Source organism: Lipophrys pholis (assembly GCF_963383615.2).
Source record: "Lipophrys pholis genome assembly, chromosome: 6".
Classification (NCBI taxonomy): Eukaryota; Metazoa; Chordata; class Actinopteri; order Blenniiformes; family Blenniidae; genus Lipophrys; species Lipophrys pholis.
Genome location: NC_137629.1, coordinates 6,566,274 through 6,579,284, shown reverse-complemented (window position 1 = coordinate 6,579,284; position 13,011 = coordinate 6,566,274). Strand labels below are relative to the sequence as shown.

General features: G+C 39.0%; 1 protein-coding gene across 2 annotated transcripts in view; it reads right to left on the bottom strand.

Moving 5' to 3' along the window:
- Window positions 1–13,011, bottom strand: part of tnmd (tenomodulin) — an 81,239-nt gene that overhangs the window by 20,817 nt on the left and 47,411 nt on the right. Inside the window, exons 3-4 of one of the 2 annotated variants that reach the window (XM_080466098.1) lie at window positions 9,339–9,479; window positions 162–269 (exon numbers count right to left, since the gene is read on the bottom strand). In XM_080466098.1, coding sequence (XP_080322224.1) covers window positions 162–269; window positions 9,339–9,479 — 249 coding nt within the window. The remainder of the gene's footprint in view (window positions 1–161; window positions 270–9,338; window positions 9,480–13,011) is intronic. The other variant, XM_080466099.1, reaches the window with a different exon arrangement.

The following is a 13,011-nucleotide window of genomic DNA, read 5'->3' as shown; positions in this document are numbered from 1 at the left end:
GTGTGTGTGTGTGTGTGTGTGTTGGGTATAAGATGGACAGGCTGAGGATTTGTGTGAGGCTCTCAGTTGCTCTTCTCTGGTTATCTCCCTACAATATGCATGACAGCCTCAGCAGGACTACAGAGAGTCCGAGCTACAGTCGGCAGAGAGAGGAGCCATACCAGTAACTCTGTGTCCTCAGCCTCCACCTCTGCCACTGTGGGGAGCTTCTTGGTTTGGGTCCTGATGTAGCACCTCTGATGTTCGGCAAACCGGATCCCAGTGATTCCCTTTGAAAAAGAAAAAGAAACGACGGGTTACTCAGAAATTCAGACATATGTATCATTCATTAGCTGTCTGTGATGTGTGTATCCCAGAAGAACTGGGCCCGATCGTTTTAAATCGCTCGGCTTTTTGCTGATAATCAAAGCTGTTAAAGAAAGTTAGAACCTAATGAGTGAGAAGAGGTGTGTTTTGATCTTTTTTCTTTCTTTCATCGCGGCATAATATTGATGACTGCCTGGCCCATGCAACACAGCTTTCAAGCCGAGCGAAGCAAGAGAAGGTGAGGTTGTTCCACTGTGGCAGCATAATACTTCATAGCAGGATGTATCGCTCAGCAGAGCCAAGTAACATTGTTGAGAATGAAGTGTTTTCCACAGAGAGTGCCCCCATTGAATTAGCCAGTCGTAGGTCCCTGTCACTCTCTTAATCTGTGCAGTCAAGTGTGGAGTCGCTCTCTTCAGGCCCGCTGATGATCCTCCAGCGCCTGGACTGTGGCTCTATTCACTCTGACACACACACACACACACACACACACACACACACACACACACACACACACACACACACACACACACACACACACACACACACACACACACACACACACACACACACACACACACACACACACACACACACACACACACACACGCACAAAGCCTCAATAGGCAAGAGAGATCTGTTAATTCTCTGTCGCCGCCATTCTCTGTTAATCTAAGATATTCAGCCAGAATAAGTCTGAAAGACTTTCAGGAGATCAGATTGTATCCAATTTATTTTCTGCCGAGTAGAGCTGCTCATTCAGCACACTGTATTAGAACAGACGGCAGGATCTACATCTGCCACGGCTGCTTTAAAATTGCATCAAGTGGAAATTGTATGAGCGGCACCATGAAAATGGACTTGATTCAATCTAAATTTAATTACAGTAACACGGTGATTGCTATGACATCTCCTTTGAATCAGTTAACTTGACCATGTGGATGCTATTCCGAATTTTTTCTGCGGCGCTGTCACTCTGAGAACCAGATACCGGCTGCAGAAGACATGATACAAAGTGATGGCTGTCATAATCTACCGCATGTAATTTCATCTCTGTGGAAAAAGGATGGGGCAATAATGGTCCCGAGCACAAAAGCATGATGTTTATGCCGGGCTTTATTGAGATGAGTCTCTGTTTAATTTGGGTCCTCTGTGTTGGTGAGCTGCAGTAGAAGAGGAGAGGGCGATGCTGTGATGAGATACAATGATTGCTGGGCTTGGTCAACCAGAAAATGAAGAAAGACACATTAACACGGCAATGAGAAATGGAAAAGCGATGTCATTTTAGCAGACAATGCTGAAATATCCATGTGCAAGATGCTCATCTGAGCCTTTTCACCAGAACAGGCAGGATGTAAATGCCTGCATCAATCAGTTCATTCAGCGCTAAAATCATGTCAGCAGGTATTAGTTTATCTGTTGCTGTGATATTATGGGAGAAAATGATTGTATTTAAAAATTTTTACTCATTTATTACATAATAGCACTGTGAAATTCACACAAGCATGCCATCAATTGACGAGCAGCTCACTACAAAACTGTTTTACAGCAAATTAATGCAAAACATTTTACAGAAACTTGTTAATTACTGCCACTAACTTAATGATCGAACAGTAAAATTAATGCAACGGTTGTTCTGGAAAAATGTGTTTCAACTGTAATGTGTCATGATGTGTATGATTTTTACAGTAATAATAATTTTAGCAATATTGTTAAATGATATCAAACATACCACATACTACAGTTTTGTTACATTTATGTGATAATAACGATTATTTCTTTAGATTATAGGAAAATTAGCTGCAGTTGTCCAACTTTAAATATGAGTTTTAGAATAGTATAACTATTATTCCATCTTGATACAACCTAAATCCATTTTTAAAAAGGGTAATATAACTCTGACTGTAGTACTATTAATTAAAAAAAATAAAAAAATTAAAACATTTCTATCATATTTTCTTTAACTGCAGCATAACAATATGGTAGTTTTTATATAGCAACCCAAATCTTTACTGCAGTTTTCTTTCATTGTGTTTAATTACATGAGGGGGATGAAATAACTGTTCTTTTAAAATATGATTTTTCAAGAAATTACTGTGGGTTTCATAGATGTTTTTAAACCAGCTTACAGTCCAAATGCCTTTTCTTTGCATGGTGTTATAAATATAAATACATGTAATACAATTATGAAATCGCATTAAAGTTTTAGTCGACTTTAAGTTTTATCTTCAGATTAAACATTGTGTATGTGACGTCACAAACGCTCTCAGGCTGTAACCTCTGGTGCTTGTGAATGAGTCTAAATAAGTAATAAGCTTGTTCACATTCTCTCACAATGCTATCTTTTGTTGTTAGTGATCGTCCCACTCAGACTAGCTGGACATTACAGTCCATCAGAGAAACCCGTGCAGGATGCTCCGTTACCGTGGGCTAACCTCAACATTATCACTAGTTTTCCTGCAGTCATGAATTTCAGAAAGGCTCCAAAGAAATTTTGGACAGATGAAATGCTCGAGGCGATTTCTGATGCTTCCGTTTTATTTGCTGTGAGAGGAGGAGGCAGCCGAGCGTAGAGCAGAAGATAGGTTAGATTTTTTCTTCTTCTTCTTTAAATTCCCCTCTGACCGACACATCCTCATGGCTAAAGGCTATCTGAGAGGTAGACAGCACCGACTACATGAAACACAAAACAGGCATAAACCCACAGAACCTATAGGAAGAGAAGGTTTCAGTCATGTCAAAAAGGCACTTTAGTCTTATTTACTGAATTGATTAAATAAACTGAGAAACTTTCTCCCTTTAGTTAGCACACTGTTCAACTTTCAGTTATTATGCCTCCGTGTCAGCAGCAGCCGTAGGCCAGAGGCATGATGTTTCCAGGTTGTCAGCCCCATTCTCATTATTGCCATATCAAAAAAAAAACGCCTTTGGGAAAATTCCTCAAAGTTGACGCAAAGTGTTCACCTTCACTCAGACATGAAGACCTTTGAGTTTTACTGGTCAAACATTGAAGCTGAAGATCACATTGGCCATACCGTCCATAGTTGTTAATCCTTAAGAAAGCTTTAGGGAATGTAGAATTTGTCAGAAATGTGATTTCTTTTGTTTTTGTCACATTTCAAGGTTTATTCTGAAAGAAAGAAAAATGAAAAAGTAAAAAGAAAAAGTGCCACACATGCTCACCAGAAATGATCCAATTGGGTTTAAGTGGCAAAAAGTCAAGGTCAATGCGCCTACCTAATATCTTATTGCATTATTCAGCAGTCTTCACTTTAGATATTATGAGTTTAGGGCAACATTTATCAACAGGCAGTTTGTTTGTTGGTGGAGCTGAATGAAGCAGCATCATTTGGACTCGAGGATGAGCTGGTCACACTGGAGTTTATATGGGTATAATGGGCTGAGACTTCACAAAACACGTTATAAGGAACCCACTAAAGCCTTCATATATTAACTGTGACTTATCTAAGATGGCTCAATTAAGTCTTAATGCGAAAATTACTGTATAATTGCTGTTCCGCTGGTGTCGTCACCCACAAACATTATTTTACTATTTGGATTCTGAAGACAAGAGATGAGAATATTGATGCTGGAAGACTTCCGGGAAGAAAAGTTTAGCAAAAGGGGTTTAGTTGCTGATTTACTTGTGTTAGACTGGTATCGGGCAACTGCTGTTGGAAGAAAAACACGATGAAGGTGTAGAAATATAACAGTCGACAGGAAAAGGAAAAGATGTTTTGAGAGTCGACGGCTGTGTGGTTTGCAGTAGAAGCTGTACTCATAATCTTCACTTCAGAAACTACTGCATGTCAAAGCAGTATCAAAAGAACAAATTTAACAAGGTTTGATTTACTTCATAAAGCGACAACTGTGGTAATTCAAAATGTATTACATTTAAATAAAAATCTTTCCATTTTTTCACTGCACAGGAAAGGTAGAAGCTAAATTTATCAGCATTGAATAAAACGTGCAAGTGTGATATATCTTGAATACATATAATATACAATTCTCCCCTTTTTTATTCAACATGTAGGCAGAAGAATGTGCTCTTCATCCCCGTGAATATCTGGAACTGTTTTGATTTGTTGCTCAGTCTTCAACATATTCAGAGGTTTAATGGTGTTTGAATTGAAAAAACACATTTATGTCAGTATTTATTCATTTTTTTCGCTTTTGAGGATGAAATTGTGCAAAGTGTAGAATGTAGAAGTATATCCTGTGTGTTACTACTGTCACCAGGAGCGATGCCAGTAATGCGTTACTAAGTACTAAGTCAACAATTAGTTTAATATAACTACTTTTTTCGGTAACAAGTAATCTAATGTGTAACTATTTTCAAACCAGTAATCAGATTAAAGTTACTTATCCAAGTCACTGTGCGTTACTATTGTAGCATTACTATTGTAGTGTTACTGTTGCAGCGTTATTATTGTAGCGTTAATCCTATTACTTTTCCAAGGTAACTGTGGCGACACTGGTCACCAGCATCCATGCTCTGTAGGGATTCAGCTCTCCCCTCATCAGACCAGATTTCCTCTCATGACCGAGAAAAAATAAAGAAGAAACGTCTGAAGCGAAACGTGTGGAAGTGATGTATGTTAATTACTGGAGGTTTTTTTCAGCAAGATAATGCTCATGACATGAGAAATGAGAAGAAGAATGAATTAAATCCTCTGAAAAAAACAACATCATAAACACAAATATCAGTTATTACAGAACGGCTGCATTCACCAGCTGTTTCTCCCAGCATCTGTGGTGATTTATGGATGCTGGCTACCTTCGGCTTCAGGCGAGACGTCGTTTGAAAGCGAGAAGCTAAAAGTGATGACTGACAGCTTCTGCAGCCCCAACCTGAGCAGAGCCAAACCTAGAAATACCTGAGTCGAGAGGCCGGCGGCAGATATGTCTGATGGTTGTGTCTGTGTTGCCTCATCAAGAAGGTCAGGTAGCGGATTGAACAGAAACTGGTGCAGCGATCTCTCAGTCACGGTGACACTGCAGCAGCCTGTACTTATATCATCCCGAGTGTCTGTATTGTGCATATTGAATCTGTCCGAAGGTGCACCTCTCCTCCTGGATGCTCAGCAGCATGTTATGTGAGAGATATAATAACACAAACATCTGCATAGTAAATGTATGTATCCTTCAGTGTGAAAACTGACTTTGGGCTACACAATCAAGATGTATTTTATTTTCATCGGGGTCGTCCCGCTGTGGCGCCTCCTGGAGGACACCACACACCAGAGCTGGATTTCTTTCATGCTGACCTGTTAAACCTCTTAAACAGTCAGAAGGTCTTCAGAGCTGCAGGCATGGCTTGAGGGAATCACCTCATATTCACACTTTACATATGATTAAAAAGAAGACATAACAAGGGAAGAAAGAAAAGGTTTAATTTAAAAAAGAAAAAAAAAAGGCGAAAGAATCAAATTTAGTCCCGTTCTTTGTTACATGAAAATGATCTTTGAGATAGTGCAGTTTAAAGTCATCGTCCCACGAGACAGGAGGAGTTCAAAAAGAGTTCATTAAACCAGACCACCTCGAAATTATATTTTTTCTTTAATCAGAAAAATATTTATTTTCCTTTGACAGTGTTTTGTTGAATAAACTGGTCCTCCATACATATCTAACAATAACTAAACCTAAAGTCTAATAAACAGCTGTTGGAATCATTTGTGCTCAAAATGTTCTTGGATTTAGATTTATAATGATTTTCTCGTAATTCTAACGAGAGCAATCAAAAAAGATTAGTTGAGGTGAGTTAATATTAAAACAGAAAGGGGTGAAATGGGAGTGTGTGAATGGTTCAGACTCACAACGATCACTGTACAAAGCTGTAACATGATAATGGCACTTTTCATATTAACATTGTGAAGCACCTCTTTTCATCAGTTTGTGGTCAACTAAAGAAAGAAGATAATTATTTTAATCTTTATTTTTTAATATATTCTTATTCTACGTCTCATACTACGGCTGTCAAACTACTGCTGGCATGCTTACAGAAATAGATTACACTTTCACTTTGCGTGCGGGAGGTGGGGAATTACGAACACAATGACAAACATCATGCAGAAACACAAAGACCTCGTGCATTTAATGCTATTTACACAGATAATATCAGTTTGAAACTTTATCATTTCGCAAAGTCAAAGTTTGAGGTAGAACACAGAAAATATTGACAATACATTTGAAAATAAAGCCTGTGGACAAAAGAACTTTCTCAAAATTATACTGAACATTGAATTATATGGAACATTGAATGATGTATTTTTTAATTTCCACTTCAGGGTCACTTCATAAAGGCTAAAAAGGGGACTTGAAAAAAGGCACAGTAAATAAACGGGGAACAATAACTGAAACCACAAGAATAGCAAATAATCCTAAAACAAATGACAAGAATTTCTAAAAGAAAGAAGTTTAAAATTGGGAAAAAAAACATGCAAAACTGCTTAAAAACAGTCAAGACTACTAAAATTTCAAAATTGGCAAAAAATTGGGAAAAAACAAAGGGTGAAACTACAAAAAAATATGAGGACATTTTACCATCCTACGTTAGTCCTTATTTTAGAGGTTAAACACGTTTTGTGGCTCCAGTAATATTTGACTTTTGGTCAGGAAGGCTGCATGCCTCTGAACTGTGGTCTCATCTATTTGGAAAGCTGAGTCTTCATGTTCTAACTGAGCTGTGATCGATTCACAACATTAAATACTGGTTTATAATCGTAACCATAACGATAAATGTCCAGCAGGCTGGTGGGCGGTACCTCACCAAAACTACCCAGTTTCTTGTGTAGGCTTTTATTTTTTAGGATGTCAAACAGTCTTGGTCTTATTTAGAGAAGAAACAAAACACTCCTATATGTTGTCGATGGCGAGACTGCAAGAGGTGGTGGACAGGGTGAAAATGGAGAGGACCACCTGCTTGCTCAGTGACTGACAGCTCCGGGTCTACAGGCACATGATGTTTTTCCCAGGTGGACGTCCGACTCGCTCTCAGACCAGAGAAAGGACCCAGAGGGTTTGAGGCGCCGGTGAGGTTGACCGTGTGCATCGTGGCTGTGGCAGCTTGAGAATCATTTGGAGGGATTGTCAGGAGGCGACTGCGCTCCCTGGTTATCTGCGATCAGTGACCCCGTGGGGTTGTGTGGAAGGTGATGGGGGGAAAGTTCTCCCAGAGTATTCAGAGTCATAGAAGACAGACCGTCACAGTTGTTTTAGTTCTGCCAATTGCTGAGAAACTTTGTATTCTGATTTTATTATTTCTTTCCTCTAGAAATTACACATTCGAAAATTACTGAAACTTTTGACTCCAATTTTCTTCAATGAGCTTTTGTTCAGTTTGATTTGAAATCATATTCAATGTTTTGCAAACACCCTCTGTTTCTTTCTCCATTTCTTCCTCTGCTGTTAAATGAGTCTCCTGGTCGACAGTATATCTGCTATAATTCCCAGTAGTTGGAGATTTCTACCAAGTTTTCTTTGTCTGTTAAAGACAATTGACCATTTTTTTTGTACCAAATGAAAAAAAAAAAGTTCTACTAATGCTACTCAAGCTACCACTTATTTTACCACAAGGAGGTTTGAATTACTCCACGGTGAAGCACCCAAACAAATATATCTCTCCCTCAGGGGACGTGCTTCACTAATGGGAGGTGGAACAAACAACAGACGTTTGTGCATGTTTTGATTTTTATATGCACACACACTTGTTTTGCTCACATGCCTTTCTGGATCCTGTCCCTGAAACTAACCTAACCACAACAACAGCATGTCTGAAATTGATGGGAGTTCTCTGATGGAAACCTCAGTTTGATCGCACGCACGCACGCACGCACGCACGCACGCACGCACGCACGCACGCACGCACACATGGACGCACGCACAATTGTGTTTTTATCACTTCAATGGGCATCCCTTTAACATACACACATTTCCTGTAGACTTACTCAGAAAAGCCATGACTTCTGCTTTCCAACCTCCTGAAATGAACCGAACACACTAGTCCAGCATTAGTAAATGTGTTTCCCCGAAAAATGTAAGATTAATGCCATAGAAACTTGATTATTATAGGAGTGCGTAAGTACGTCCCCACGTCCACGACAATACTCAACATATCTATAATCTACATCCTTTCAGGGCTTAAATACCAACAGTTATTCCTGTCCAAGCACACCTGCACACACTTCATATTGCATTGTGCTGTATTTCATAGCTTCAACACTAAATTTAACATCTTAAATTTCGATGACTTTCTGATTGATAAGAAAATGAATGCAAGCACACGCATGCACTGATTAGATGGTTGTTATGACGTTTTCCTTCCTGTAACGTTTGACAATGTGAGACGCATGCGTTTGTTTAGGATGAATTGTATCCTGTAACATTCAGCCTCAACGTGTTCCCGGAGAACAATAACATAGGAGCAGGAGCGTTCATTACGCAGTCAGGCTGCACGCTGTCTTCTCCGAGGTGTTCGGCGTGTAACCTCCTGCACACTTGAGCAGGATTTGGGAATGAAAGGTAAGTTAATGAGTTCTGCTGGAGACAAAATTGCAGCTGAAAAAACACGAGGAACAAACTGAGATTGGCTTCTTAATGGTGTTTGCGTTGTAAAGAAATTGCAGTACAGAGTTAAATGGAAGAAAGATTTTTTTATGGTTAGAAAGACTCATTCTTGTTTGTGTGCACCTAAACATAACAAATCTCCACTTTAGTATCAATTACTGATATTATTTCTGGGTAAGGCATTGGAAAGCCCTACATTTCCTCATTATGTAAACATCTCAGAGCATATAATTTCTATTCCTGTGTTTCCTACATATTTTCAAGCTTTGTAACACCTGCTTTTATTCGGAGTGACAAAAGGGTGAGAACAGACCGTGGAAGACGAAAATCTGATTTCTTGAAAAGATAAACGTCTTTGTGAACATGGCAGAGGGGGAACATTGTAATCCTTCCTCTGCTGTGGAGAAGACATATCACTTCTCAATCAAACAGAAAAACCTACACACAGTTGTTCAACCTCTACTCACGTTTTTGAAGTCGTGCACCTCGAGAACCTCGTGGCTTCCGTTCCCCATTCTGAAGATCTCGATGCGCTGACCTGGATCAATCTCCATTGTACTTTCTGTCTCCACGCCATCCAGCACAGCTTTGTACTGATGATCGTACACCTGCCGCCACACACATTTACACACTAATTAGATTTGCACTTGTCAAAGAATCCACGCAATGCTTTTTTTGGTATGATATTATTAACCCACAATATTTCATTGAGTCAATCTAAGGCTCTTACGAGGAAGTAATGATGGATGCTGCTGCTATAGATTGGTAAAAACATAGAATTAAAGCTCATTCCTGCAAATCTGTCTTGCCATTCACCATTCCTCCCCATCTAACAGCTCTGCAAAGCCCGTATCTCACACTCGGCCAATCCAAAAACAATGGAGTCGATGAGAGTGCTGCATGCAGCATCTGGAAGTGAATGATTTCCAGAAAAACATGCAGACTCCCAAAAAAAAAAAAAAAAGGGCACAAGATAAAGTGTGAATGGGACTGACGTGCATTCACAGGTTGTTGAACGTCAGGAATCACGGCTCTTGAATAAAGTGTAAATGTTTTCCTTTGTGCCTTGCTTTTGATGAATTTAATAATTAATCCATTAAATAAGAAAACAACTGATATGACCTCAGTGTCAGACAAGATAATGAAGTGAAATTAAATCCCAGTCCATATAAGATAAGACTAGAATATCAGAAGAAATGAGAATTTAGAATGCTTGATATATTCCAATGCAGCAACATATTACACATGGATCTATATCACACCCTTATTGTCACAAAGAGTTTGGCTTTTCATTCATGGTGGTGGTGTTTAGAATGAAGTTTAACTCACAAAACCTGCTAACATAGCTTCACAAACATAGATTAAACTGAGTAGATTGTTTCACCTACATGATGATGGTGTCCTGGGAAGCAAATGAGTAGTTTTAGTACCTAAATCAAATCAAACTGGTGACATAACCCACACGTTTTTATTGACAATCAAGGTGTTGTGTATATCTTGCAGAACACTCGTCTATTTATATACTAAATCCACCAAAAAGTGGCAAAATGTGACAATGACATGACATTGATTGTGTTGTACAAACCATGATGCTGTGTGTGATGCACACATTAGAACTCTATAGAACCTGCCTTTATTAAAAGTTTATTGCTTTACCATGAGTGCAACATTTTTTCACATAACATTGGAATGTTTCATGTAAAAAAAGCGGAGTAGGTCTCTGTTGTTGGGGGCATTTGGTCACGGTGAGATTATAAAACAGTTTTTGGACACAGATTGAACCTTCAGCTGAATGTTTTGCCTGCAACTGTGTATCAAGAAATTTAAAAAAAGCAGTACTGATTAAATGAATAGAAAAATAAACATGGCAGTAAAACAAAATCCAACACTTTAATAGTGCACAGCTATTCTGCACTTCACATGTGTGCCGGACCCCCCAGCAGAAAGTGCGCTGATCACAGATCTTCTGCACCTTGAGCAGATAGAGCAGAAAGGGGGGCTTTCTGATGTGCTCTGTTTCAGTAAATAATCTTCCTGCTGCATCGCAGAATGAGGTTGATTAGAGCAGCAAGAGGCAACCCAAACAGCAGGAAATTGTGCAGATCATAAAACTAAAATAATAAACTGAAAGAAGAAACAACAACAAAAAAGCCACACAGTGGAGCTGGAGGGAAATCTAACAATCTGGTTAATAGTTCTCCCTTTAGGAATATATGTCCCAATGTCTTTTACATGACAAATAGTCATTATTTATTTCTAATATGACAGTACTTATTGTGTCAGTGTTAAACTGCTAAAGCTGTAATGTTTCAATTAACTCCTCACATCTGTCCATGGCAGCAGCATTTTCAATATTTTGAATAAAAAAAACAAAAACAAAAAACTTTTGAGAAGTGACAGCTGCTAATGCTGTGTACATGAAGTAACATCAGAAGAAGCTGTGATTTTAGATAATAAACTATTTGAAGAGCTCAAAGATCAGATGTGAAAATGCATTGATGGAAGTTTGCCTGAAGGAAGTTAAACAAAGTCGTTTTAAATCTCCGGTACAGTTAAAGGTTTCTCCTCAGTGTTGCCTTAAAGCGGTGTTGTTTATCACAACGGCTTGCTTATGTACTGTTCATGGACACGCATGGATAGCGCTAAAAATTCCCTGTCTGAAAAATGATTCATGCCCACCAGCTGAAAATATGCTATTAATATTTATGTGAGGGTTGTCTTATGATGAGAAATATATTGCTGAGTTCATCTTCATCTGTCTCAGTGGCAAATCAGAGCCTCGCCAATGAGACGCATGATTAATGAATACACTCATATGGGAGTCCATCAGGATTTACAACCCCCCCCCCCCCCCCATCACAACCATCTGAATGTCCTCTAATGCTCTGACACTAAATTTGCTTTCACTTCTAAACTCTCTCACATGTTCAGCGCTGGACATGTTGTGCATCTGCCTGCTAATCTCGTCTTCCAGGATATTTAAATATGCTGCTTAACATACAGCGACGGCTGCTCCCTCACTTTTTATTTATTTATTTGGTAGGCGATCGGTGTAATAATGATCAAATGGGATCTAATTCCTAATAGAGGATCACTGTTAGAATGGCAGTGGCTGATAAATCTCCATTAACATGGGTCACAGTAGCCTTGGCTCCAAAGAGAAGTAGAAGTTAAAATTGTCAGGAGAAGCCAAATTAAGATGGGCTCGAAATTTAAGTGTCAATTGAGCAGTTATGGATAAAATTGGGGCTATTAAACAGTCTGCACGTCCGTGTGGTGAATTAAACTTCTATTTGAGCATTTCTTTTATATTAACATAAAGGTGGAATAGGGGAATAGATTCTGGAGGCTTATTGATTTATACTAAAACAGTGAATTACATTTTCAGCAGGCTATCTCTTTTCATGAAAATCCAGCAGTGAGACTCTCCCTGCCACACCAGGTTGAAATAGAAAATAATGTACTACAACACTTTGACTTCAACTGGTTCAATAGCCAAAGCTGCTGCTGTGCACAATAATTGGCATTCTGAAAATAGAAATGAATGGCCTCTGTATGGCTTCTTTTGATACTTATGGTTGCCTCAGTACATTGGGAAACATGCAGTGTGAGTTATGCTGCAATAAGGCGAAGACTTCACAGTATTAAACCTCAGCGTAACAACGGTGATCAGTTTTACAAGATTTCGAGCTGACTGTCATTGTCTTCCTCATTTATTTATATTTAAAAAACATGCAGAAGGAGATTTAAGGAGGGCTTGTTTCTCACAAGTTCTTGTTTCGTTTCTAAATAAGAATTCATAGCGTCTGTCACTTGGCTGTTAAACTATTCCAAGAAAAAAAGAGAGAGAGAGACAGTGAAAGTTAATTAGCTTCCCTTATGACACCGAACAGGCAGATAAAAGGCCCGTGCAAAAGGCAAAGCTCCAATTTATGTTCCGGTCTTCATATAGAACTCCTCTGGTCACAAAGACGTTACTTTAGCTTTCAGCAGCTTTACCACTGTGTCATGCATGTGGCGCTCTGCAAGAGCTTCGTTTGAAAGACACTTCTCCGAGCAAATGGTGGAGAAGTTTTAAACGTGGAGGAAAATGTCGATATGACAAAGTCAAATTCAACAACAGACAAGTGATATGTATGG